At 39.6% G+C, this 25,104-nt stretch overlaps 1 protein-coding gene across 1 annotated transcript in view; it reads right to left on the bottom strand.

Moving 5' to 3' along the window:
• Positions 1-21,942, bottom strand: part of CSRNP3 (cysteine and serine rich nuclear protein 3) — a 46,831-nt gene extending 24,889 nt beyond the window's left edge. Inside the window, exon 1 of the mRNA XM_088474893.1 lies at positions 21,774-21,942. Coding sequence (XP_088331019.1) covers positions 21,774-21,921 — 148 coding nt within the window. The 5' untranslated portion in view covers positions 21,922-21,942. The remainder of the gene's footprint in view (positions 1-21,773) is intronic.
• Positions 21,943-25,104: the final 3,162 nt, after the last annotated feature.

The following is a 25,104-nucleotide window of genomic DNA, read 5'->3' as shown; positions in this document are numbered from 1 at the left end:
TAAAAACTGTAGTCCAAAATTGTAATCGTGCTTGAATTGACAATGCTCACAATATAATGTACAAAATCCAATATAGTCAGTGAATTGCGTAACGTCCAATTTAGTATTCCAAGCGCTACAGTGGGTGCAGGGTAAGAAGTATGGTTCACACCTAGCAGGATTAGAATTTTGGATTACAGTTCTTATCCTTGAGGATTTTCTTTTTATTATGGAATTATTAAAATATATAAAAAAGTGAAACTAAAATAATTCCTTATCTGAGAATTTCTCATTCAACATATAGACATTTCAACTTGAAAAATAATGTATTTTATTGCTGCTCAAAAGATAATTAAACCTAAAAATTTTGTTTATATGCATTTTTTCATATGTGAAGTGGTGCAGTTTGCCATCATTAAACATGGATGTACTGTAGATCATTCTTTGCAAAGAAGGTGCTATAGGTACCACACGCCACTAGGTGGCACTACATATACCCATAGTTGAAGCTACACATGCCTAAAGCTGTGTACACACTATAAAATATTTTGGTCAATCTTGCGATCAGCAATGCATTACAATGACCATTTTATAGTGTGTACCCCCAAGTCATCTTCCCATCTGATGTGTTGCATGTCAGATGGGACAATACAATGTGGTGTGGTATCATTACCCCTGTAACAATATATTCTATTGTCGTACAGCGGATCATGTTGTGCGTACATGGACCCAATATATTGTTACAACAACGCATAGGACCATGGCCAGATCAACGCATCGTTCAGGTGTATACCCAGCTTGTGTTACTTGCCTAATCTCCCTGAAGTATTTTTTTAGAGGTAGGCAAGTATGTATAAGACTCAGCACATACTTACCTGTTTCAATGTACCTTCCTAGAGATCCTGGAAGTCAAGGCGGACAATCCGAGGGGAGTGGTGCCAAAAATCACAACAGTGAACAATGTGGTCTAAATTTCAATATAATGGCATCATACAATTCGCTTACATAAAAGCCATATGTTTTTTTCCCTAGTTATTAATGTATTGTTTGTTTCTTATGCTCCTCCTAAAAGTTGTCCTGTTAGATTAGATGGTAGTTGCTGCAGTGAATATTACACAGGCTTTAATTTGATGCTATGTACTAAGCCTTGGAGAGACATAAAGTACCAACCAATCAGCTCCTGTCACTTTTCAAAAACAGTCTGTAAAATGACAGGAGCTGATTAGTTGGTACTTTATCTCTCTCCAAGGCTTAGTACGTAGACCCCTTTATCATTTATTATAGTGTAGCCCTAGCCCATAAGAATGCAGTGTAGCCTATCAAGTCACTAGATAGCAATGACATCACAGACACTTTGCTACATTCTCTCAATCATAGATAGTAAAGCTGCCAGGATCAGGGTTGTCTTAACAGCAGTGTGGGCCCTGGGCAAAGCAATGCACTGAGGCCCCTACACACCCATTCACGGGAAAAAAATTTAAATAGTCAATTAAATTAAACCCTCCTGAATTCCCATCAGACCTCCCACACATGCAGAGAGACTCTGGACCTCATTCAGAGTCGGTCGTTGCGGCCGCACGGTCGTAAGGGAAAAGGGTCCGGATATGCAAATGATGCACTTGCAAGTTGCGTCCTTAAGATCGGATCGTTAGCTGGCCGACCAAGGGGAGGATGCGGCCGTAAGACAAAAAATACGCCCCCTTCTCGTACGCATTGCACGTCGTCTCCGGCCATATAGGGATTAATTGAGACCATCGGTAATCATCGGAACTGGTCGTAGAGCTTAAGGTTGACCATACCCTCTCTAAAGCACTACGATCAGGTCAGTGTACAAACAACCCATGTCACGTGTGCCATGACACTACTTTGTTAATTATGCACTCCCATAAAACGCTGTTCGCATAATTAGGCATGCCTGCGTTCGGATCTCCACTCCCCCGTTTTCAAGCACCTTCCCCTGTTACCACCCACAAACGCCTCATTCTGTCACTCAAACTGCCAACCTGGCTGTGTTCAAGGAGAGAGAAATTTCTGATCGTAGCAGCTAGTTTGCGCACGCACATTGCGAACTTTATGCATGCGCAGTTTAGCGAACATTGGTAGCGTACGACCGTGCGGCCGCATCGACCGACTCTTAATGAGGTCCTCTGTCTGACTGGTCTGAAGCCGGCAGATAAAGTGAAACTGGGACTGAGGTGAGTAATCGTCACCGGAGGTGATGGGGTGGGGGAGGTTAGATCAGAATAGAGTGCACCAACTGGCCGCGGCTGCAGGGGGTCGGGTTGGTGGGCCCCTACAAGCTTCGGGCCCTTGGGCAACTGCCCAACAAGCCCAATGGAAGAGATGGCCCTGGCCAGAATGTTTTTTAAGTATTACACTGCAGCTTATAGTGGAAAAATAATTCTAAATCAGCTATTTCATGTTGGAAAGAAGCATGCTTGTGTATTTATATGACTTCCTCAAATAGCAGAGTTTAGAGCAGGGTTTCCAAACTGCAGTACCAGGGCTGAAACTAGGGGTGTGATACCTGTGCTGTCACAGATTGTGCAGGGCCCTAGGGACTGCACGTCCCTGCCCCACAGCACCTGCATGTGGCTTGCAGGGTACCTGGAACTGTACCCTGCAGCCAAGGGAAGCTCTGTGCAAGCACCCTGCAGCCTGTAGAGCTGTACGGAGCGTCCTTAGGATGCTCTAGGCAGTGCTCTCCTGCCCAGAGCTGGTGGCCCCGCCCCTAGGCGAGATGACACAACTTCATGGGTTTCGAGGACAGGGCCCACACAGGATGTACTTCCGCCCTGTTACAACGCTGTGTAGTACTAAAGGAACCCTAAGGGCACATATCCACTGCACAATTAACATGAACGATTGAACGATAATGGCATCGTTATCATTCAATCGTTCATTAATCATGCAATGATTATGCCGGCAATGACCAGCGATGTGCGCTCCCACTGGTCATTGTCGGCATCTGTCATCACCTGAACATACAGGCCAACTTGCCGAGATCGTCAGGTTGTGCATGTTCGGGGATGATGGAGGGTGCCCACACTGAACGACATATCGTTCAGTGTGGGCACATTATCAACTGCACAGTATGATGAGTGATTGAATGATTACGATGTTGTAATCGTACAGTCATTCTACACTCATGTAGTGGATATGCACCTTAACACTGTATGTTTTCCATACTCTGTGCTGAAGCACAGGTGTCCAGTCAGTCACCTCACCACTGTCTGTCACTCCCCTTCCCTCAGTGCTATTTATAGCTCCTCATGGGCTGCCATGGAAACCTTCACATCACCCCACTGCTAACCACATGATGGACACTCCTAGATTAACCCCTTCACTACTGCCTAAATCTGGCACGTGGGGCCACTCAGACCCTCCAGGCCACAACTTTTAGTAATAAATATTTAAATTCAGTCCTGCTATCCTCATAACTAAAAGACCACAGTACATTTGTGCACATATGAATAATAATATTTTACAAGATCTTGTACACATCATATTTTACATAGGATATACAGTAAGTAACCACTACTCTACAAAGAGGCTATATGTATTCATAATGGACTGATACATTTTAAAATATCCACATGTGGTTCTAATTATTTCACTGAGACCTGGAAATCATGCACGGGGTAAACTCCTCTTCGGACAGGAGAGGAATACTGGTTTAGAGTAATGTGAAACAAATTGTTCTGTTATGTGTTCCCCAGGATAGCTTTCTTTCTTCTTAGTTACCAAACCCCCAAATATATGTTCAGAATGTTCTCCGCTGCCTCTGATGAAGATCTTTGGGCCTGATTCAGAGCTGTACGCAATTCTGATATTTGTGCAGTTGGCCAAAGTTTTGTCTCCTGCACATGCACCTGAGTCCTACTGAGCATGTGCCGCGTTAGTCTTGCAACAGCGGTCGTAGTGTGGATCAGGATACAGAGTAATTGACAGACAGTGGCCATTTGTGGGAGTTAACATGGGGTGGCTACCAAAATGCGGACGTGTCATGACCATTTTGGGGGCATGTCAAAGCCAGCGACCTAATACGCAGTTGTACCACCCCTGGCAGCTGAGTTGCAATAGACATCCTGAGCAACCATAAGGTATGACCTATGTATGTCTGATGGTGCGACTTTGTAAGGAACTGGCGGATCTGAGAGGCTGGCGGTGGACGCCAAAAGACAGCGGCTGTGACTTTTGCATATCTTCTCAGATTTGCTGTGTGCAAAGACGCAGAGGAGTGTTAGCTAAAGGTTTCTTTAAATCCATTGAGACATAAATACTGTACAGCATCTTGTTAGACAAGTTAGTAATTTGCTATAATTTAAAATGTGTCAAGTGCTTTTTTGAATAAGATCTGAAGACCCCTCTCCAGCTTCCTCTTTTTGTCTGCCATGCTGACCATTCTTATTAGCCCCTTTCTAATCTTCCCAAATGACACAGATAATATCACAATCAATTTATAAATGTTGCTCCATTTTCTCCCTCATCACCTTATGTGCAGTAAAATCTGAAAGGAGAGACAGCCAAACACCATGTCCATTCTTATCTGTTATGTTATGGTGAGAGGTCTGTAAAAAGAAAAAGTGTGTGATCTGAAATGTTATATCTCCTATTTGAACCATGCTGACAAAGGACAATTGTAATGTTGTTTCAAGGTTTTCAGTTTGGAGCACAGCAGCTCATGGACACCTTCTCTTGGTGATGGGTGCCAACTAAACCTAAAATACCAGTACAGGTTGAGTCTCCCATATCCAAATATTCTGAAATGCGGAATATTTCCAGCATGACTGAGATAATGAAACCTTTGCTTTTTGATGGTTCAATGAACACAAACTTTGTTTAAGGCACAAAATTATTAAAAATAAAGTATAAAATGACCTATAGGCTGTGTGTATAATGTGTATATGAAACATAAATTAATTTCATATGTACATAAACTTTGTGTGAACCATAAAATTATTGAAAATATTGTATAAAATTACTTTCAGGCTGTGTGTATAAGGTGTATATGAATCATAAATGCATTCTGTGTTTAGATTTGGGCTCTATTCTTAAGACATTTCAATATGGTATGCAATTATTCCAAAATATGGAATATTCCGATATCCAAATGGTCCCAAGCATTTTGGATATGGGAGACTCAACCTGTAGTACAACTGGTACAGTATATAGATTTCTAGGATAATGGAAGTTATGTGCTTTCCAGATGTTTTTAAAAAAACTATTTGGTAATTGTGATAGTGCACACAATAATAAAGTGAACTCATACCAGAAAATAGCAGTCATTGGGCTCCATTTATCAACATTACATAACCCCTTTAGCACTCGCTAAAGGGGTTATGTCACCCTTTCAATAGTTAACAAATAGAGGTAATCTAAGATTACTGATATTTGTCACTGTATCGCTCTCATCAACTGTAGATGACGGGAGGACAACGCTGGATCTCACCGGCTAGTAATGCTGAATACCAGTGACATATTCATTTGTATCACTTCGATGCTAAACAAAATATGCCACTGGTATTAACATTCATTGATAAATGGGGCCCAAAGTAAAACAAGGGGCTTTTGTAAGCCGCTGCTTCCCGCCCTGCTTTATACTGTCTGCGAGTGTAGTTTTAAAGTTATACCTGCAGCCTGCCGGGGAGCAGCAGCTTACAAAAGCTGCTACTTCATAAATAAAGCCCATCATGTGCACCTTATTCAGTGCCATGGATACCTCAATTAATTCATAATTATGTAATATGGAGATTGTCCACAATACTATAGTACGCAATAGCAGTTCTAGTTCAGCCAACACAGAAGATTAAAAATGCTCTTATTATTAATTATAAAAAGTAAAAAGTTAAAACAGCTTATCTGTGAAATAATCCTGAGAAGGTATCTAAAAATCTACCAACATGTTTTGTCTCAGGTAGAATTCATCAGACTCTTCCATGATGAAGTTTAACATGAAACAAAACGCGTTGTTTGCATTTACCAATTCTGAAGCATTTGGAAAATGACTTTAATTGGTACTTGTGGACATGCACTGTCTGTTCCAAAGGATAGGAAAAAATCGGACCGCGCTACCCTATATTTAATGAAATACAACATATAGATTTTCTGCTGCCCTTTTTAATGGTAAGGGTTCCCCCCTTAGTTCTAATCAATCAGAAGTTATATATTAAATTGGGCGCCAAACATGTATTTAATATAAAAATGTTTATTAATACTAGAAGGATGCTGGGCGAATATTCATAAAAATGCGTAGAATATACATAAAATATATGCCACTATGTACATAAAAATGTGAATTCTCAATAAAAAATGCACATAAATTAATCAAATTTTTCCAATAAATACATAATAAAATTAAATAGGAAAAATACAAATGCAGGTGTTTTTATGCATGTGCATTACAAAAAACAAGACAATTATGTACTTTTGGCCTGATTCAGACTCGCTCGCAAGCGCACAGCGCTCGCAAGTTGGTCGATGGTACCCCACTGCGCACACTGGAGCTGGCCCCGGCGTGCGCATGCGCGAGACCTGGCCAGCGACGGGCGCTCCATCGCTACGGGTCTTGCACCAAAGCGGGGCAGCTGTCGATTGTGATTGACAGCTTGCCCCATTTTGGAGGCAGGCAGGGGTGGTGGCTGGCCAAACGGAGGCATTCCCGAAGGAATGCCTGCCATTTGGGGGCGGCCCCACTGACATCACAAGTGATGTCAGTGGGTGAGCTTCTGGCTCTATTAGAGCCGGAAGCTCACTGGGGCTTGTGGGAACGAGACCCTACCACAAGGGTCTCGTCGCAGGCCCGATGGTCGCGATGGTCGTGACCATCACCTGGCAGCTCGCTAAAGCTGTGGGTGGTCAACCACAGCTTATCGAGTGGCCAGGAGGCCGTCTTTAAAAAAAAACCAGGGACGCCCTGATTCAGAGCGAGCGCTCTCAAAGAGCATCCGGCTCTGAATCAGGCCCTTTGTCTTTCTGCATTCACCCACTCATTAAGATAATATCAATAGCTTCTAACCAAATCCAGTGTATGTTTTTCTCTGTCATCTTATGACTGTGTGAAAAAGGATGGTAGCATATGTTGATTGAGATGGAAGAACGAAATTACCTTTGGTACAAACTTCTGATTAGTTCTTAATAAAACTCTGTCTGGCCTAATGTTCAGGTATGGTTCTTCTGACCACAAGGTCTGTAGTTTGCTTATTCTCCTTGCTGATATAATTGCGATCAGTAAAAACACTTTCCAGATTAGATGCTTTCAGGGAAAACTTTTTGTAGAGGTTCAAATGGTGTCATCATTAAAGATGTCAAGACTAAATTCAGATCCCAAAGAGCTGTAAAAGATTTGATTTATGGATGTATCCTCTTAATTCCTTAGCTGATTCTTTCCACCGACTCATCCTTTGCTAACTTCCTATCCAGAAGTACACTGAGGGCTGATATTTGTACTTTAATTGTTGAAACTGCCAGACCTTTAATAAATCCTTCATATAGAAACGGTAATATTTGTGTTATGTCTGCTGTCATGGTCTCGACTTCACTTCCCACGAAAGAGATAAATGTTATCCAAATCCTATAGTCAACCTGTGAGGAATTCTCTTTCCCTGATTGTAGTAAAATCTATAACACTTGTCGTGAAAGACACTTTTTCTTTAACATTTTCCACTCAACATCTAGACCATTAATTGAGGACTGTTGGATTCTGATGCAATAATAGTTAGTAATGGGTAAGTATGTCCGGCCTGACTGGTGGCATCCCTGGTTCCCCCAGTGCTGTTTAAAAACCATGCCCTTCTGGGCCAATAGGGTAGAATTTGTTCCTTTTTTGATCCTCTTCAATATGTGATATATCAATGGTAGAGACAGGAAGCATATCCTAGATGAAAATTCCATTGCTGGGACAAAGCATCTATAACCCTTGTCCCTGGTACATGGTGTCTTGAGAAGAAGTGAAGCAATTCTGTGTTTACATTGGTCGCCATTTAATCCATCTTTGGACAACCAAATCTTTTTACAATTGTTTGGAATATCTCCTCATTTAATTTTCATTTTACTGTGTCCTGCTTAGAAGGTCTTCCACAAAGTTTTCTTTGCTTGACACATGGAGTGCTGAAAGAGAAAGAAGATGCTTCTCCGCCCAGGTCATCATTTTTTAAACTTCTTCCATGAGTGCCTTGCTTCTGGTACTCCCTTGACGATTTATATATGTTACCACAGTCATATTGTCCGAAAATATTCTTAAATGACTTCCCCTCAGGTGATTTTGTAAGTAATATATTGCCTCCCATACCACTCTCATCTCTCTCTTGTTTGAAGAAAATACTTTTCTTGTGCGGTACACCAACTTTGTGTTACCAGTTGTGACAAATGTACCCCTCAACCTGAGGGACTTGTGTCTGTTGTCAGAACTAGGTACTGCTGTTGTAATAGTGGTGTTTACCCTTTTCTCCAATATTACACTTTCCCACCTGTCCAGAGATCTTTTCACGTCATCCATATATGATGGAAAAAAGGCACTTTCCTGTGAATTCATTTTTATACGTTCCATTGCAATTTTTTCCTGAGCTACTTTGCCCATGGGACCATGTTTATAATCGATGAGATCATACCAAGAAGTCTCAATTCCATCCGGAGTTGAATCTTACTGCGTTTATGCATATACTGTATCTGACCAGTTTCTGTATTTTCATACATAATTCGTCTGAGAGGCAGAATGCATAATTCTGGGTATCTAATATAAACCCTAGAAATTTAATTATTTATTTTTAATTTAATTTTTAATTTATGCTCCAACCATGCATTTCTGGAAACTGTAAAACTTGGGCAACATGGTCAGTACTATTTCTTTCGTCCTTCCGGAGATCAATATGTCACCTGAGTAAGGCCAAATCGTTATTCCTCAAGCTCTTAAGTGAGCTATCATGGTTGCTGGAACCTTGGTAAATGTTCTGGGTGAGGTTGATAAGCCGAAAGGAAGACATGTGAGCTGGAAATGTTTTTTTGCTGCACAAAACCTCAAATATTTTTGATAGTCTATGTTCACTGGTCTATGAAAATAAGCACCTTTTAGATCTATTGATGATAGAAAGTCCGCTTTCATTATGCCTGCTAGGATAGATTTTAGCGTCTCCATATGAAATTCTCTCGTCAGGTTATACTTGTTCAGTTCCCTTAGATCCAGGATAGTCCTGAATTCTCATGACATTTTCTTTACCAGAGAAAGAGGATATCCCTTCTACAATGGGTACTGGTTTTATTGTTTGTAGCCTGATTAGTTTTTCCCAAACTGTCTTCCATATCAATCTTTCCCAGTCTTGCAACTGACGTCATTGATTGTACAAATTTGTCTCATTCTGGTCTTTCTTTGAACGTTATTCAGTATCCTGTGTATCTTGTATCCAATTCCCATATGTCCTGAACACAATGAGTCCATGCGCTGGCAAACTGAGACAATCTTCTCCGACAGCTAGTTCTATGGGGGCCCTGTAGTCATTGCTGTCTGGAATTATCTCCCCTAAAATTCTGCCGAAAGGATTGTCTGGTCGTCCCTGACGAATATCTTTTGTTATATTTGGTGACCTGATCTGTAGGCCCTGGCCTGTATGTATTGCTGTCCCTGATAAAGGAAATTGATACCTATTTCTACTATGCTATGACAGTCAATAAGATTTACTTCCCGTCATCCTTTGTAATTTGCTCTCAGATAAGAAAGAACTCTCATACGGAAACGTTGTCAATACATTATACAGTCTATATATATATATATATATATATATATAAATTTCTAATTTGCATCAGCCAAGATCGCAACCATAATGCTCTTCTAGCTACTACCCCGTAACCATAGACCTTGTTGCATACTATGCATACTATATAACCTCTTATGAGGCCTCACAAACGATATTCAATGGCTTTTTGCATAATCTCTAAATTTCTTAGAAGATATTACTTTGAAATCTGATCTTCAATATCTGTATGCAAGGATGCAATTCAAAGTGTTAATGATCTAGAAACATAGGCTATAGCTATACCAGACTTTAGAGTAGGGGTGGTCAATAAGCAGCCCCCAGCCTGTTGTAGAACTACATATCCCAGCATGGCCTGACACAGTTTTGCTATTTGGCCATGCTAAAACTGTTGCAAGGCATGTTGGGATATATAGATCAGCAACAGCTGGATGGCCGCTTATTGCCCATCCCGGCTTTAGCGATACAGCAGATGTATTTTCTTTTTTAAACAACTTCTCCATTCTCTTATCCATGGTATCTTTAAAAGCGGCACCATCCTAAGGAATAGTAATTCTTGTCATTAACTCCACCTTAGGTAGTGCACACCATTAAGCAACTGTATACATACTCTCCAGTCTACAAGGTTCAGGTTACCATGTGGAGAAGTGGACCAGTGGAGAGTTGCCCATAGCAACCAATCAGCTTTCAAGTAGCATTTATCAAGTACAGTCTATAAAATAATAGGTAGGAGCTGATTGGTTGCTATGGGTAATTTCACCTCTGGTTTACTTATCGACACTTTTCACTGCTTGATAAATAGACCTCCATGTTTCTTATCAAGATTCTGACACTTTCTTTTATTAGTTATGTTTGTTTTTACTTTATTTAACAATGTTCGAAAGTACGATTAAATACTAGTCGATCCGGAACTTTTTTTTTTCTTCTCTTTTACTCCATGTTTTGTAACTATATTTGTCCATTGAATTTGTATTGTTATTTGATGTTCATGTAGGCCGTTGTAGGCCATATATGTACTGTGCTATTTTTGATTTCAATAAAAACAGATTATACAAAAAAAAAAAGATTCTGACACTCTTTAGTGACCATCTCTTTCATCACCTTGAGAATGGGAAAACTTCTACCCCTTTTTACTCTGTCTTCAAACGGTAATCTTGCTCTTGCCTCTGTTCTGGGACCTCTTTATAATTCATGGCTTTATATATATTTTCCAGCAAGCTTTCAACCAGATCCACATAAAATGCTCTTACATCCTCATTACATTCCTCACAATGACCATATTCAGATAAGACAGCATCATGTTCATAATAAATACTTGCTTCAGATCTAGACCTTTAGACATATGCATAGTTAGAAACTCCTCATTTGATACAATTTTTTTTATCCATTCTATTAGCTCTTGAACCTGGTTAGGCTGCTGAGTAATTACAGGTGTGGAATTCTTCTGAACACAGTTTTCACAAATGACCATCTCCTGTATCCCTGAAAATGGCTATCACAGGCTGCACACAGACACTTCACATGCTTACCCTTTGCCAATTTCTTCTTTGCTCTCAATTAGGGAGAGGCACACTAAAAACTAAGCACCTTATTACTAACCTGATACTAAACACTTGCATATCTACAGTATGCACCCACTTGCCTCGACTGGGCACTATTCGGCTGTTCGGGTGAAGGGTCAGATTCTATTCTATTTATTGTAAACCTCCATTTAGTACTGTAGGACTATGGATAGGTGGGAGAGAAGTCAGAGCTCTCCTCCTCCAGTGTGTAATGCCATTTTAAAGGCCTCTAACCTTAGACCTTGCTGGGCGCATGCGCAGTGATGACCACACTGCATTCCGGTCCACGCATCATCTGACTCGCTGACACATGCCTGCACACTCTGGCCAATCGCCACAACACCATCTTTGTTTAGTATTCAGCTGGGAGCTCCAAGCTGCCCCCGGACCGAAGCGTGGGTGTCCCAGTCAACCCCGGTATAGCACCGGTCACCAACATCAGCCTCCATGATGACAACCTCGGGGTGCCACCCTGCTTCAGCCTGTGGCACAATCGGCACACTGGGCAATATAGAGATCAGCCCTAATCAGGTAAAATAACAAACTTCCCTACACTACATCTACACTGTAGGAGACAGTTAGAACAAAACAAGGAGGAGGAGGAAGGGGACAGAATATATACTGCAGGGAGGGGCAGTCCCTGAAAAAACTTCCTGTTTATACTAGGGGAACAGGTCCTATATCCCAAGGTGAGGCTGCCATAAAGAATTAAAGAAGAAATGACAGTTGGGAGCTGATTGTCTCTCTCTCCACTTTATCACTCTCCAAGGTTTGATAAATCTCTCCCTTACTTTTATAGCAGACTGAAGCAGGTTGTCTTGCAGTATCTTCCTGTGCTTTACACTTTCCATCAATTTTAAAAAGATGCCCACTCCCTACTGAGCTAAAGCATCCCCACAATGTGATGCCATCACCCCCATACTTCACTGTCTTAGATCACGTCTTAGGGCAAAATTTACTAAGCGACGAGATCTAAACTCCAGCGGTTTGGTGGCAGGTTCTAAACCCTGATGGTTTGGTGGCAGTTTCTAAATGATACCAAACCCGCAGCTTAGTAATTCTAGCCCTAGCCCTGTTCTATTCTATTCTAAAATGTGTTTTGACGGCGGTTTTGCAGTGGTTTTGGCCTTAGTAAATCTGCGGATAGCAAAACCGCAGCCAAACAGCCTCCAAACTGCCAGGGTTTAGAACCCACCGCTTAGTAAATTTTGCCTTAGAATCAGAAAATTTTCTTTTTGGTCTACATAACTGAGAGAATGGAATGCTAGTCCTCCAGCTTTTTTGGTGTCTGCTTTTATATTGTAGATATCCAATTTTTCCTGTAGTTAATTTGTAATCATTTTCAAAATAAATAAAAAAAAATTCTAAATAGAGCAGATGTTGTAAGTGAAAGGTTAAATTCATTCTTAATAAAATTTGTGAAATCCTCAAACAAGTCTTTGCTAGCATTCCTCATTATTAAAATGTAATTATTTATTTTTTAAATCAATTCCTCTTCCAAGATACCCACTAAAGTATTTGCTGAACTATTGTAAATAAAATATATCTAAAAATTGTAAATTGTACATAATAATAATAATAATAATAAATAATAATAAATAAGTTCACTTACAAAATGAGTATGGGTCTTTATGAATAAAATTAATTTACATACATTAATTCTTTGATTATGTACAATTTAGTATATAGAGATTGGATGACAAATGGTAGAACTGTTGTACTATCATTAAAATAGGATGTAGGCCTCTTACATATTTCTTCTTTTAACATTTTAACAGTAGATATCCTGAAATATGTGAAGTTAGTTATCTATCCCTGCAATAAGGGGCCTGTATGGGGGAGTGGTTAAAGATGTACAGTATGTATCTTTGGTAATACATATGAATATTTGGATGGGATTGCCAAAGACATTTAAACTCATCTTTATTCATTCTTTACTTTGCCTTTCTCTAAAAGTTCTCTTAAAAATGTACATATTCTTCAGTAGAGTAATTTTTTAAATACTATCAGAGTTTTTGTCATTTAAAAGTATGGTACTTTAGCTTTTTTGATCTAAACTAAAGGATCCATAAAAACAATCTCCTCCCCCTTATCTGCCTATTTTATAATCAAGTTCTTATTACTTTGTAGGTCTTTTATGGCTTTAGATTCTAATTAAGTTGTTGTTTTTTGGTTTTATATAGCCAATATCTCATAAATCTTTCTCAACAGACATTTCTGCCCTCAATTCTAGGGGATAACATTTAGAAGTAGGTTTTAGGCCAGTTTAGTTGTCTTATATCCTGTGGCTTTGGATTAGCCTTAAAATGCCATAAAAATTGTTTTATCCTTTAAATGAAATGTCTTTTGAAAGTTAATTTTTAATACATTTATTTAAATCGACAAACATTTCAAACTTGATGGGTTCGTTAATTGTGGCAAAAGAAAAACATTTGCTTCATAGGATTTCTTCAGAATTGGTCATGGGTGGGTTGATAAATTAAAAAATAACCTTGTTATCCAATACAGGTTTAGTATTTTGGGGGTTCTTACATACACCCCATTTTCCTTTATGTTTAGGAACCTTCATTTTAAAAGGAGAAACTACCCTTATTTTTTTATTCTCTTAGGGAATTTATTTTTCTTAAGCCTCTTAGAAGAAGAATTTGGTTTACTGATGATAAACAATTTTCACTACTTGCTTCAGATTCTTTTCTCAAAACACAAAATCTGTTTGGGGAAGAACAAATGAAGATCTACTGCTAGAAGTTTTTCTTGTGTTTGGAGGAAGCCACTGATATCTTTCTTTCCTCTCAGTGTATATAGGTAGTCTATAGTATGAATTAGCCTTTTCTCTTTTGCCCAGCTGTTTGTAGCCACGATATACAGTATATGCACTTTATTATTGTTACTTTATCATCACAGTATTATTTACAAAAAAATCTTTAGTTACTTTATATATTCAGAGGTTTGGCAGCTAGATTCAATATTTTTTTTTTTTAAATAAAAACATGATCACCTAAACTCAGTAGTTTCCCTCCCAAAAACATAGGCCCTGATTCAGAGCCGGACGCTCTGACCAGAGCGCTCGCTCTGAATCAGGGCCCTCCTCCATTAATATGGAGCGTCCTCCTGGACGCTCGTATAGCTGTGGGTCACCACCCACAGCATATACGAGCGTGCAACAAGATGGTCGCGATGGTCTTGACCATCGGACTTGCGTGTGAAACCCTGTGGTCGGGTTTCTCAACCACAAGCCCAGGAGTGATTTTGGCTCTATCAGAGCCAAAATCACTCCCACTGACATCACTAGTGATGTCAGTGGGGCCGGCTTCAGACGGTAGGCATTCCCAATCGACATCGACAGCACGCCCCCTTTGGTGCGAGACCCGGAGCGATGGAAAGTCCTTCGCTCGCCGGGTCTCGCGCATGCGCACGACGGAGCTGCCTCCGTCGTGCGCATGCGCAGTGGGGACCATCGACCCACTTGCGAGCGTACTGTCGCTCGCGAGTGGGTCTGAATGACCCCCATTGTCCCCAGATCTACGTTCTATGCAGTAAGATCAATGTCTTATGGATCTATGAATCCCCAGATCTAAGTTCTATGTGGTTACATATCATAATTTGGAATAGTATGGGATATATTGCTAGATATACCAAAAGCATGTTAATGAGTATTGAATTATAATATTTTATTATCTGTGTTATAAATTAATGTTATACATGGATTATAATTCTGAGATAATTTTATTCATGGAAGCTGTGCAGCAAAGAGCTAAAATTGACATCCTATATGCACTAAATGGTCCATAAATATTTAAATAATCTAGTTGAAATGCACGTATTGATATTTTAAAATAAGATATATTGTTTATATGCTTTTCATATTTCATTATCATATCTCTATTGTCTGTATGAATAAAGTTGTTATTGTATATGTTTATTATATATATTATTTTGTATATGTACAGAATATTATTATGGTCACTATATGAAATGTATATCCTTGATTCTATACATAATTCCCTTGAAATTATACTATAAGACCAAATAGATTTGTCATGAAATATACTGTATATTGATTCTAACCAAAAACAATGCTGCCATCTACACTGGAGACAGTCACATGGTTGTATAGGTGGAAATATGAATATAAATCCTGCGCTCACAAAAACAAAAGTGCTGCTTAATACCAATGTGGTCCCCACCACATATCATACAAACATAAAAAGCGGAAGTTCCTGGCAGTGACAGATACCGGCCGGCTTCCAGTGTGGGTGGTGGCAGTGCAGCCACAGTGACAGCAGGAACTGCGGATTTAACTAAAGACTTGTATATCCATCAGTGGATTATATATCATCTACAAGGAAAATTCAAAGAGGAGGAAATCCTTACTACTCAGGAGGAGAAGGACTATCAAATCCTACATTTAAGTAGGAGATAGAAAATTACACCATTTATAAATAACTATCTTTCCAATTATATACTCTTTTTTTCCTTAATTTGAAGAAATATTGGAACAAGGAGAATATCAGAAGAAAGAAAATTCCCTGTATAAGACTGTCTGTGGACATTTGGAACATTTCTGATTGTACATATATATCTCAGAAAAAGTAGCACTTGATCAATCTTTTTTTTTTTACATGGTTGTATAACCTAAAACATGATGAAAGCCACAAACTGTACTGGAGACAAAAGCAGAAGTTCTGTCACATCCACTACTAATTCCAATCTGGTTTCAGTTAGAGATGAGCAGTTCAGTTTTGGCTCCAATCTTCCTGCCAAGTTCGGATCTCAGAACGAGGTGAAACGTCATCTGTCATGGACAAATTGTTATCTTTCATGGACATCTGTGCCAAGATGTCTGTGAAAGATGATGTTTTGCCTCATTCTGAGATCTGAACTTGGTGGGAAGATCCAAGCCAAAACCAAACCACTCATCTCTAGTTTCAGTTTACTTTGACAATAGTTAGTATATATACCCTCTCTATCTTTTGTGTCAATCATCCCATTGAAGAAGACTTGATAGATGACATGCAAAGGGACTTGTGATTTGGGCATCTTCATTTAGAACGGGATGTACTAAAGCTAAAATGTGGTCAAAACCCCAAAAACTGCTGTTTTCAGAGTTTTGGCCGCATTCCCTATAGGCAACTGTAGATGGCGTTGCCTAATAGAAGCCTTTGGGCTTCCTTTCACATTCTACTCTGAGAGGGATCCAGTTGGATCATTCCCAGTGTCCCCTGCGGTGCGTATGAAAAACTCCCAGGTCATAAACCCAGAAGTCCTTGTACCGCAAAGGACAGCACTTATCGGAATAGCTATACTTTGTGCATTTCTAGGTACATAACGGCGTTATTAACGCCGGTATGTACCCAATAAGTGGTGGGATGTATCACATCCAAAATGCAATGTGTAGTACATCCTGCCCATAAACTGGGTTCTCCCATGTTCCACCAGATAAGCCATTTTTATTCATTTTTGATACGTTAAAAGTTTTTTTTATGTTGTACGTAATAAATCCTTAGTGTCTCTGCTATCTTCACATGGATGTCCCAATGCTTCCCAAAACTCAACATCTCCAAAACAGAGCATAATGTTCTCTACCCTCAGTCACAACCTCCCCCTCAAATTAAAAACATCACAATTTCCTCAGTCACCCAAGCCTGCTGCCATGGTGTCACATATGACTAGATCCTCTGCTTTACTCTTCACATATTTTATGTCTACCATTCCAGTCTTCTCCACCTTAGAAATAGTGCTGTTCAGACATTGGGCGGTGCCAGGTACTGGTGGCTATGGCTACACATGAGCCTGGTGTATGTTCCAATGGTTTGTGGCATTGTGCTTCTTGTGGAGGTGGGGGATTGTATTTGCATCATGGGTTTGCGGTTATATCACTTTGTTTCTATGTTGCATTTATTTTATCCACTTTTGTCCCTGTTTTATACACATCCTGTTTTCCATACAGTTCAATGCTGTGGAACACTGATCTCCTTATAATTACAAAAGAAAAAATGAAATGACCTAGTTTATCAGAGCCAAAGCTCAGATGTAGAATTATTTTAAAATTACTGTTCACCGACAGTCCCCATGCAAATGGATGGCATTTTGTAATATAGCTGTAATTACATTTAAGGAAAACATCAGGAGATTAATTATACAACGAATTTTGTTCTGTTTTTTTTTTTTTTTTTTTTTCAAATGTCCAGTTTTATTTAAAAATACAGAATATTTTGTGTTTATCAGTCGTTAAGTAATTCCAAATGAATCTATTTGCATTAAATAAAGTAAGAAAACAAAATGTGAAAAACACTGTAAGGAACAGGAAGTCTTCTACAAACACCAATTGCCCAGCACACATTCCTAGCTCTTGTGTGCTGTTATGCTATGATGGCTAAAGCTGCATACATACACAACGATTTAGTAAATCAACGATTTTAGTAAACGATTTTCGTTCATTTTTCCCTTGAAAAACTGAACGGAAATCGTTTACTAAAATCGTTCATTTACAAAATATAATGAACGATTTTTTTTAACTACAAATGATTTTTGTAACTTTCCCTTAATGAAAATCATTAAGTTGTTCAGTCAGAATGGACGATGAACAACAAACTACAAACGTGAACGTGCATGAACGATAATCGTTCATTGTTTAGGCTAAAAAATACAACAATATTTTTAAACGATTGAACGATAACGATATCGTTATAGTTAAATCGTTCAAAAAATCGTTGTGTGTGTACGCAACTTTAGTGATATGACTAGTAAGCATTTTTATAAAACTGCCTGCAGGCTAAGAGAGAGGAAAACTTATAGATGCAAGTCTTCCAGTGTGGCTGGAACCAAACTGTGCATATGCAAGTTCCCTGCAATCATTTATGCGCTTGGATCTCCAGTCCTGGCTGGTGCAATAAAGCAGGGTCGGACCAAGCATTTAGTGCTAAGTTATTGTTTGTGTGTGCTTTGACTTGCTGCCCATGTCCTTTTTTTATTTTAATTTTTTCAAAGCACACAAGTTTTAGGGGACTTTAAATAACCTTATATTTGCATTAAGCCTCAGGCACAATGGTGCTATTAACCTTCTTTCTAATGCTATAATTACTCCTTTGTGAATGCAGTGCTTTTGCAACCAAATCCATGGGATCATTGATCCCTATATAAAGGAAGTGAAGAATGGAAAGACCCAAAAAGACTGCATTCTGTTTTCTAAAAAATCTGTGTATTTACATAGGGATCAGTGGTCCCAAAGATTGACTGCAGTAGCACAACATGTGCCGAAAGCTTTGTACTTTTACCCACTGTAATTTGATTTGCATTTTAAAACTTAATTTCAATCACATGTGAAAAGTATATGTCAAACATAGCAATTGCTATCTACCAAATTTTATTCATGTTCAGTAGGCAACTGGACAATGCTCCATGCACCTCAATTCATTACATTTGCACTAAAACATTGGGTGGAAAGTAATAGCCTGGACATTTGTAATATAGGCTAAATTGCAAAAAAAATATTTTCAAATATGAGCTAATGCAAGTCGCTGTCCCTATTATTTTTAATACAAATCGGCACATGTAATAAGCAATGAGACAAACACACTGAAAAAAAATGAAATAAAAGATCATTCAGTCCTAGGTCCAGTCCCCTGGAGTGGGGGTGCCAAAAGGACGTACAGCCTCCCTTCCTAGAGATAACCAATCCGATGCTGACAGTATTGGGCTCCTCCTGGTACCCCTTGGCTGTAGGTACCAATGTTATAACATTGTGCCCCCTTAATAAATAAATAACATTTTTATTCTGGCTTTATTTTCTATGTATAATTAAATATACCACTGTAAATACAAATTTATGAAGTCTTGTTACTTTTTAAAATAAAAAATGAGTGCACTTATTAAAATATTTAATTATGCACCCTCGTAATATAATTCAAATTGTTGCCATATTGTAATATTATAAAGTAGTGTCTCCATTTTGTTAAAAAAAAGAAAATCAATAAATCCCTTATTAATCACTTATTTGTGTCTCTTTTCCTAACATAGGGCCTGATTCATTACAGATCGCTATTGCGATCGCTGCTAAGGTTACGCATCAATCTCACTGCGAAAATATGCTAATGATTGCAATTGCAATGTCGTCGCAGCCTGACATAAGGACGCCCACTTTAGCTTATACACATCCGTAATACTTTGCAAGTCTGAAAAACTATAAAACTGATCATGGCAAAGACTTGGCAGTAACTGTGCAGTCAGTGCTGTCACTGATGCAATGACATATTCACTGGGAACACTATGGCAGAATCAAAGTTCGCTAGTATCTTTAGATATAGTGATCATGTACATTGCATACTTGCCTACCCTCCCAATTCATCCAGGAGCCTCCCGAAAATCGTGTGCTGCTCCTGGCCCTCCAGAAAGGCAGGCAATCCTCCCGGCGGCTGCTGACCCCTCCAGTTCCCTCCCCATGTGGTTTTAAGAGAAACTCCCACAGCGGGGTAGGCTGATGACCCGATTCATGCATCATTTTGGCCCAGCCCCCTGCTTCACAATGCCAGTAATCTCTGCATTGTGTAGCGGGGGCGGGGCCAAAATGATGTGATTGTGCGGCCACGCCCCTGTCAGGCCATGCTCCCTATTCCTGCCGCCTGAAGGGGCAGCCAGAATATCGGCAACCCTGGTACATTGCCAAAAAACATTGTCAATATTAGCGCTAAATATTTATCATTGCATATATTGCAACACAACTACGGATCGAATGCACAAAGGCAACTCAGTAAAATTATGTAATATTAATAGTTTCTAACAATGCATAGAAACAAAGGCAGACCTTGAGACCGAGAACTGTGCAAACCTTGTTTTTCTAACTAGTTTTTTTTCTATTTTATTCTGTTTTTGGACAGATAAGGCGAGCTATATTTATATACTCATATGGAGAGGCTTTTCTCCAAGAAATTGCTTGCTTAGAATACAGAGACTAAGACTATCTGCATGAGCCAAGCTGTAGCGGACGCCAAATGCTGCTTTGTGATTGGCAGGCTGCCAGTAAGCTCCTCAGAGAGCAAACTGCCTCGCTCGCATTTATAGAAATATTGCTTTGTACGTTACATGTTCCATGTGAAAGAACAACACGCAGCTCTCCGAAGAATATTGCCCAGTATCTAATTAATATCCCATTGCAGAGATTAAGATTTTCATATACACAAAACACCACCTTCAACAATAAAATGGCTTTACGCTAGTTGGTAAGGACTTTTTTTTTTTTGTTTAGAAAGAAATAATTAAGATATTTTAAAAAGACAGAATTTCATTGCCATTCAAGGCAAATTAAGTAAATTATTAAATTTAAAAAGAGAGGTTTAGGTTTTGGACAAACCCTAAGGTCAGAACTAGAGAGGAGGGACCCCGTGTGCAGTCTCCGTCACGGGCCCCCTCCTCTCCATCCAGTGCCACAATTATAGACTCTGGGCACTAGAGTGTGCCCAGAGTCTATAGCACATGCGCCAGTCATCGGGAAAATGGGGCGCGGCTGCCATTTCCCCTGTACTGCACATGCGCAAACAACTGGAAAATGGCCGCAGTGGCCATTTTCCCGCCGTTTTTTACAGGCGCACATACCGGAGCCAACGTGGGACTCTGGAGAAGTAAGTTTTTTGGGTGCAGGGTGTGCAGTGCGGGCCCCCCTGGACTCAGTGGCCCGTGTGCTCCTCACACCCTGCACCCATTATAAATACGCCCCTGTCAGAAGGAGACCCCTGATCTTCTCATTTGAGGTTGTTGTGGACTCTGGACCCTTGTGGTATGGGCACGGAGATACCCTCTGGTTTAATAACATAACACCTGATTGGATTGGATGCGAGTCCTGTCAATTTTTTTGTCACATTAATAAAAATGAAAAAGTGCACTAGAAAAGGAACCAATTATTGGACAAGCCCTTTAAACAAACACATCCAAAACTTAACCCTTTGTTAGATTTATATCTTTTTTTATATAGAGCTTGAAACAGTGTCTGTCTTCTACAGACAACTTTTGTGTATCAACGGGATGGGTACAGGATGCCGGCGCTCGGGATCCCGCTGGTCAAAATCCCGACACCGGCACCCTGACAGGGTTAGTATACAGACAACTCCCCGGTGCCTGAACAAAACCCTTCCCCCCGTAGTGCCTAAATCTAACCTCTCCTACCCTAAACCTAACCCTCCACCTCTAGTGCCTAACCGTAACCCTCCGCCTAGTGCCTAACCCTAACTGTTTCCCTAACCCTGCTACTTTCCTGTGGGATGCAGGCACCGGGATTCTGACAGGTGTCAGGTTTCCGGCACCGGTATTCTAAGCGTCGCATACCCTGCACCAGAATACAGAACGCATCCCGTATCAACTATATTTATTGATTGTGAAATATTATTTCAGCCCACAAATTGCCATCTACACTGTGTAAAGGCAATATGCATTCGCCTACTTTCAATAAGGCACAGAGTGTTGCTATTACATCACAAAGCGAAGCACCACATACGTGTAAAATGACTGGAGTTGGATGGATTGACGCTGTCACTGCTGTCTGCACTTTCGCTGCTGGAAATGTCATCATCTGATTCCTGGACAGAAGAACAAGGTGACGATCCATCGACTTCTTCAAACTTCCTCTTTAAAATTCCACTCATAGCTGCAGCACTATCACATCTACCTGAAAAGAGAGTATACAGATCAAAGTTTACTTTCATATATTCTACAGACTCAACCATATATATTTGGCTGCTATGATTAAGGGAATGGATGGTAACAATTTATTAAGAGCGGCGTTAAAAAAAAATATTAGCACTTCTCACAAATAAATAAAATGTTCAATATAAGACTATTTATTAACATGGTTAATTGGTGTCTGACTAAAATAGATCCTAGTGTGATTTTTGTTAGGGGATTTGTCAGAAAGCTCAAATGGGATAGAAGAGATGTGAAGTGCTAAAATGTGTACAGCACATTCATCTATAGTGAAGCTATACAGGGCTGCCATCAGAAATTGTGGGGCCCAATACTGACAAAATAGTTAGGGCCCCCCCAGGGTATGGGGCAGAGGTGGGCAGAGCTGCAGATAATGTGGGTGGAGCTACTTCAAGCTACTTTGGGGGTGGAATGCATCGGGCGGCAAGCAGACAGGAAGAGCATAGGCAGCGCAGCATTTGAATAAAGGAGCCGGCCGTGAGCCAAACACAGCTCGCGCAACGGCAGCCAATAAGGAGTGGCACGTGGCCGGCTCCATATTTAAAATTTCTCCTGCCTGCCACCAGATGCATTCCGCACCGCTGCCACCCGGGCCCCCTCTCTCTCCGGGCCTGGGACTGGAGTCCCGGCAGTCCCCCCCTGATGGCGTCCCTGGTGCTATATAAACAATCATCAACAATAATAATAAAAATAATAATAATGATGTAATGTGCAAATTATAAATTATGTAACACAAATATGTCCACGTAAACTATACTATGATCTTCCTAAAGTTGTAAGATAGATCATGTCCTTTTAATTCACCATAAACCATGACAAGTCTGGTGAAGAGGGGGTTGGGAATCAGGATGTGTGGAAGGTGCGTGTGTGCAGAGCCATCAAGAGCAGTGGTAGAACATGGCCAAATTGAGGACATCCCCTCCAATTTAGTGAAAAAAAAAACACAACCATCTATAAATTTTATCCACTGACCCCCATCAGTTCTATAGTCTCTGGTCTTTCCAACAAGGAAACTTCAGCCATTAAGACTATCCACAAAGTAGACTGTACTACATATACTTAGGGACATATCCAATCAGCCGCAAGTTGTTTTTTTTCCACGCAGACAAGATTTTTCGGCCAGGCAGGAAGTTTAAGTATTCAATTAGCTGCGAGAATTTTAGGCACTCTAATTATCAGTAGTAATTAACAGTTTTTTTTCTCGCAGCTCCAGAGCAAAAATCATCAATTAAAGGTAAAAATGTTGGAATTTTGTTCAGAACCCCTGGGGGACACCCCCCCTCCACGATTAATTAGGCAATTGGACATTTTCGATTGGGCCAATAATGAGATTTTATTATTGGGGTGTTCTTCTGCAAAGTGCAGAATAATGGGTTAAACAATGTGGGACAGGTATATTGAGGTGCTATATGGATGGGATAGGTGTTTTTAAGATTACAGTCGGGAATTACCGGTGTTTAATTATTTTAAAGTGGCCTCAAATCACCCCAAAATCAACTGTTTAATTTTTATGCACCCCAAAAATATATTAAATATTTATTGAACCAACAAAAAATTGCTTTTTAGAATTTCTTTTATTTTTTTAAAAAACAAATGCACAAATCAACCATTTAAAAAAAATATTATGAAACAATAATTAACATGTATACTGTTACCCAATATTTTTGTTTTAGTTTTCTGGGGTACATGCTGATTTAACCATTTTTTTAAATTTCCTGCGGGTTTTTGCTGGAAAAATTATCGTGTTTAATTTTTTTTTAATAGGATAGTGAGAGAATCAGGAGTGGGCATAGCAGCCTGCATTAATCAAAAAGTGGTCTCGATAGTTGCTTTCCTTTTTGCGGCAAAAAAACTCTTGTTCAATTGGATATGTCCCTTAATGCTGTTGACAGAGCATATTTTGGGTCCAATTTAGGAAGTTGGTACATGGGGTGAATTTTATATAAACATAACAGTGTCCATTAAATAATGTTCAAATGATTTTCTCAGAAAACAAAGAGGTTTTGACATTCCTGAAAAAGCAAGTCAATGCACTGTCTGCTATAACATAAGATTTTCCGTTTTAAGGTCAGCAATACTAGATTACTTGTTTAAGGCTTAACGGTACAGTATATTGGAAAAAAAAGAAGCAAATACAGCTCATTCACTACATAGCACTTGCCGCCACCTAGTGTCTGGCTAGAAATCTCAAAACTATTGCAGCTTTAATTAATAGACTGAGGTAATCCGACCACATGAAATATGCAATATGATAGTAATTATAAATGTAGTTTTTCAGTAAGGAGCATGGCCCACTCATCACAAAGTTTTCCTGCATTTCCCTTTCTCTTCTACTGGTTCACTGGAGCTCTGCAGGCTGATGCCCCCCACCTTCTCCTTGATCTTTTTTTCACATATCCTACATAAAAGCATATAAGATAAAATTCTCAAGTTATCGACCGTTTTGGTCTACCTACATTATTCTTGCGCATGCAGGTGATCTTTTTTTGTGTTGTTACTTGAAAACTTACACTTTTTGTATGTAAGTTTATATTCATTACAATGTGTATTGGCTTGATCTTGGAAATAAAAAACAAACACACTAAAAAACACAGAAAACTCAAAACAAAAACACATAGCTGCATTAGATTGCGGCTTGAAGTTCAAGATCTTAAAGGAGATGGAAACACGATTGGCAGGTAGGATGGACAGCAGCAGGGTAGGCATGCACAACATAAATACTAGCTGGTCACATGACGCTCTCCTCAAGTCCTCATGCCAAATATGTTAAATTATTTGAGGCAGCCAGGATTTTCCCATCCACCTTAAACATCACGGGCCATAAGTACTAAGCCTTATAGAGTGATACATTGGAGAGAGATAAAGGGGTCTATTTATCAACGAGTTTTATCATACGCAACGAGTGATAAAACTCATTGTGTATGATAAATGGTGCTCAAGCCAATCAACTCCCAACTGTCATTTTTTAAACAGATGACAGTTGGGAGCTGATTGGCTGGAGCACCATTATCATACACAACGAGTTTTATCACTCGTTGTGTATGATAAAACTCGTTAATCTATAGGCCCCAAAGTACCAACTAATCGGCTCTTAACTGTCTCTTAATACAGCCTGTAAAGTGCCA

This window comes from Taudactylus pleione, unplaced genomic scaffold, assembly GCF_031769625.1.
Source record: "Taudactylus pleione unplaced genomic scaffold, aTauple2 ptg000156l, whole genome shotgun sequence".
Taxonomy (NCBI): Eukaryota; Metazoa; Chordata; class Amphibia; order Anura; family Myobatrachidae; genus Taudactylus; species Taudactylus pleione.
This window is presented reverse-complemented; position numbering and strand designations above follow the sequence as displayed.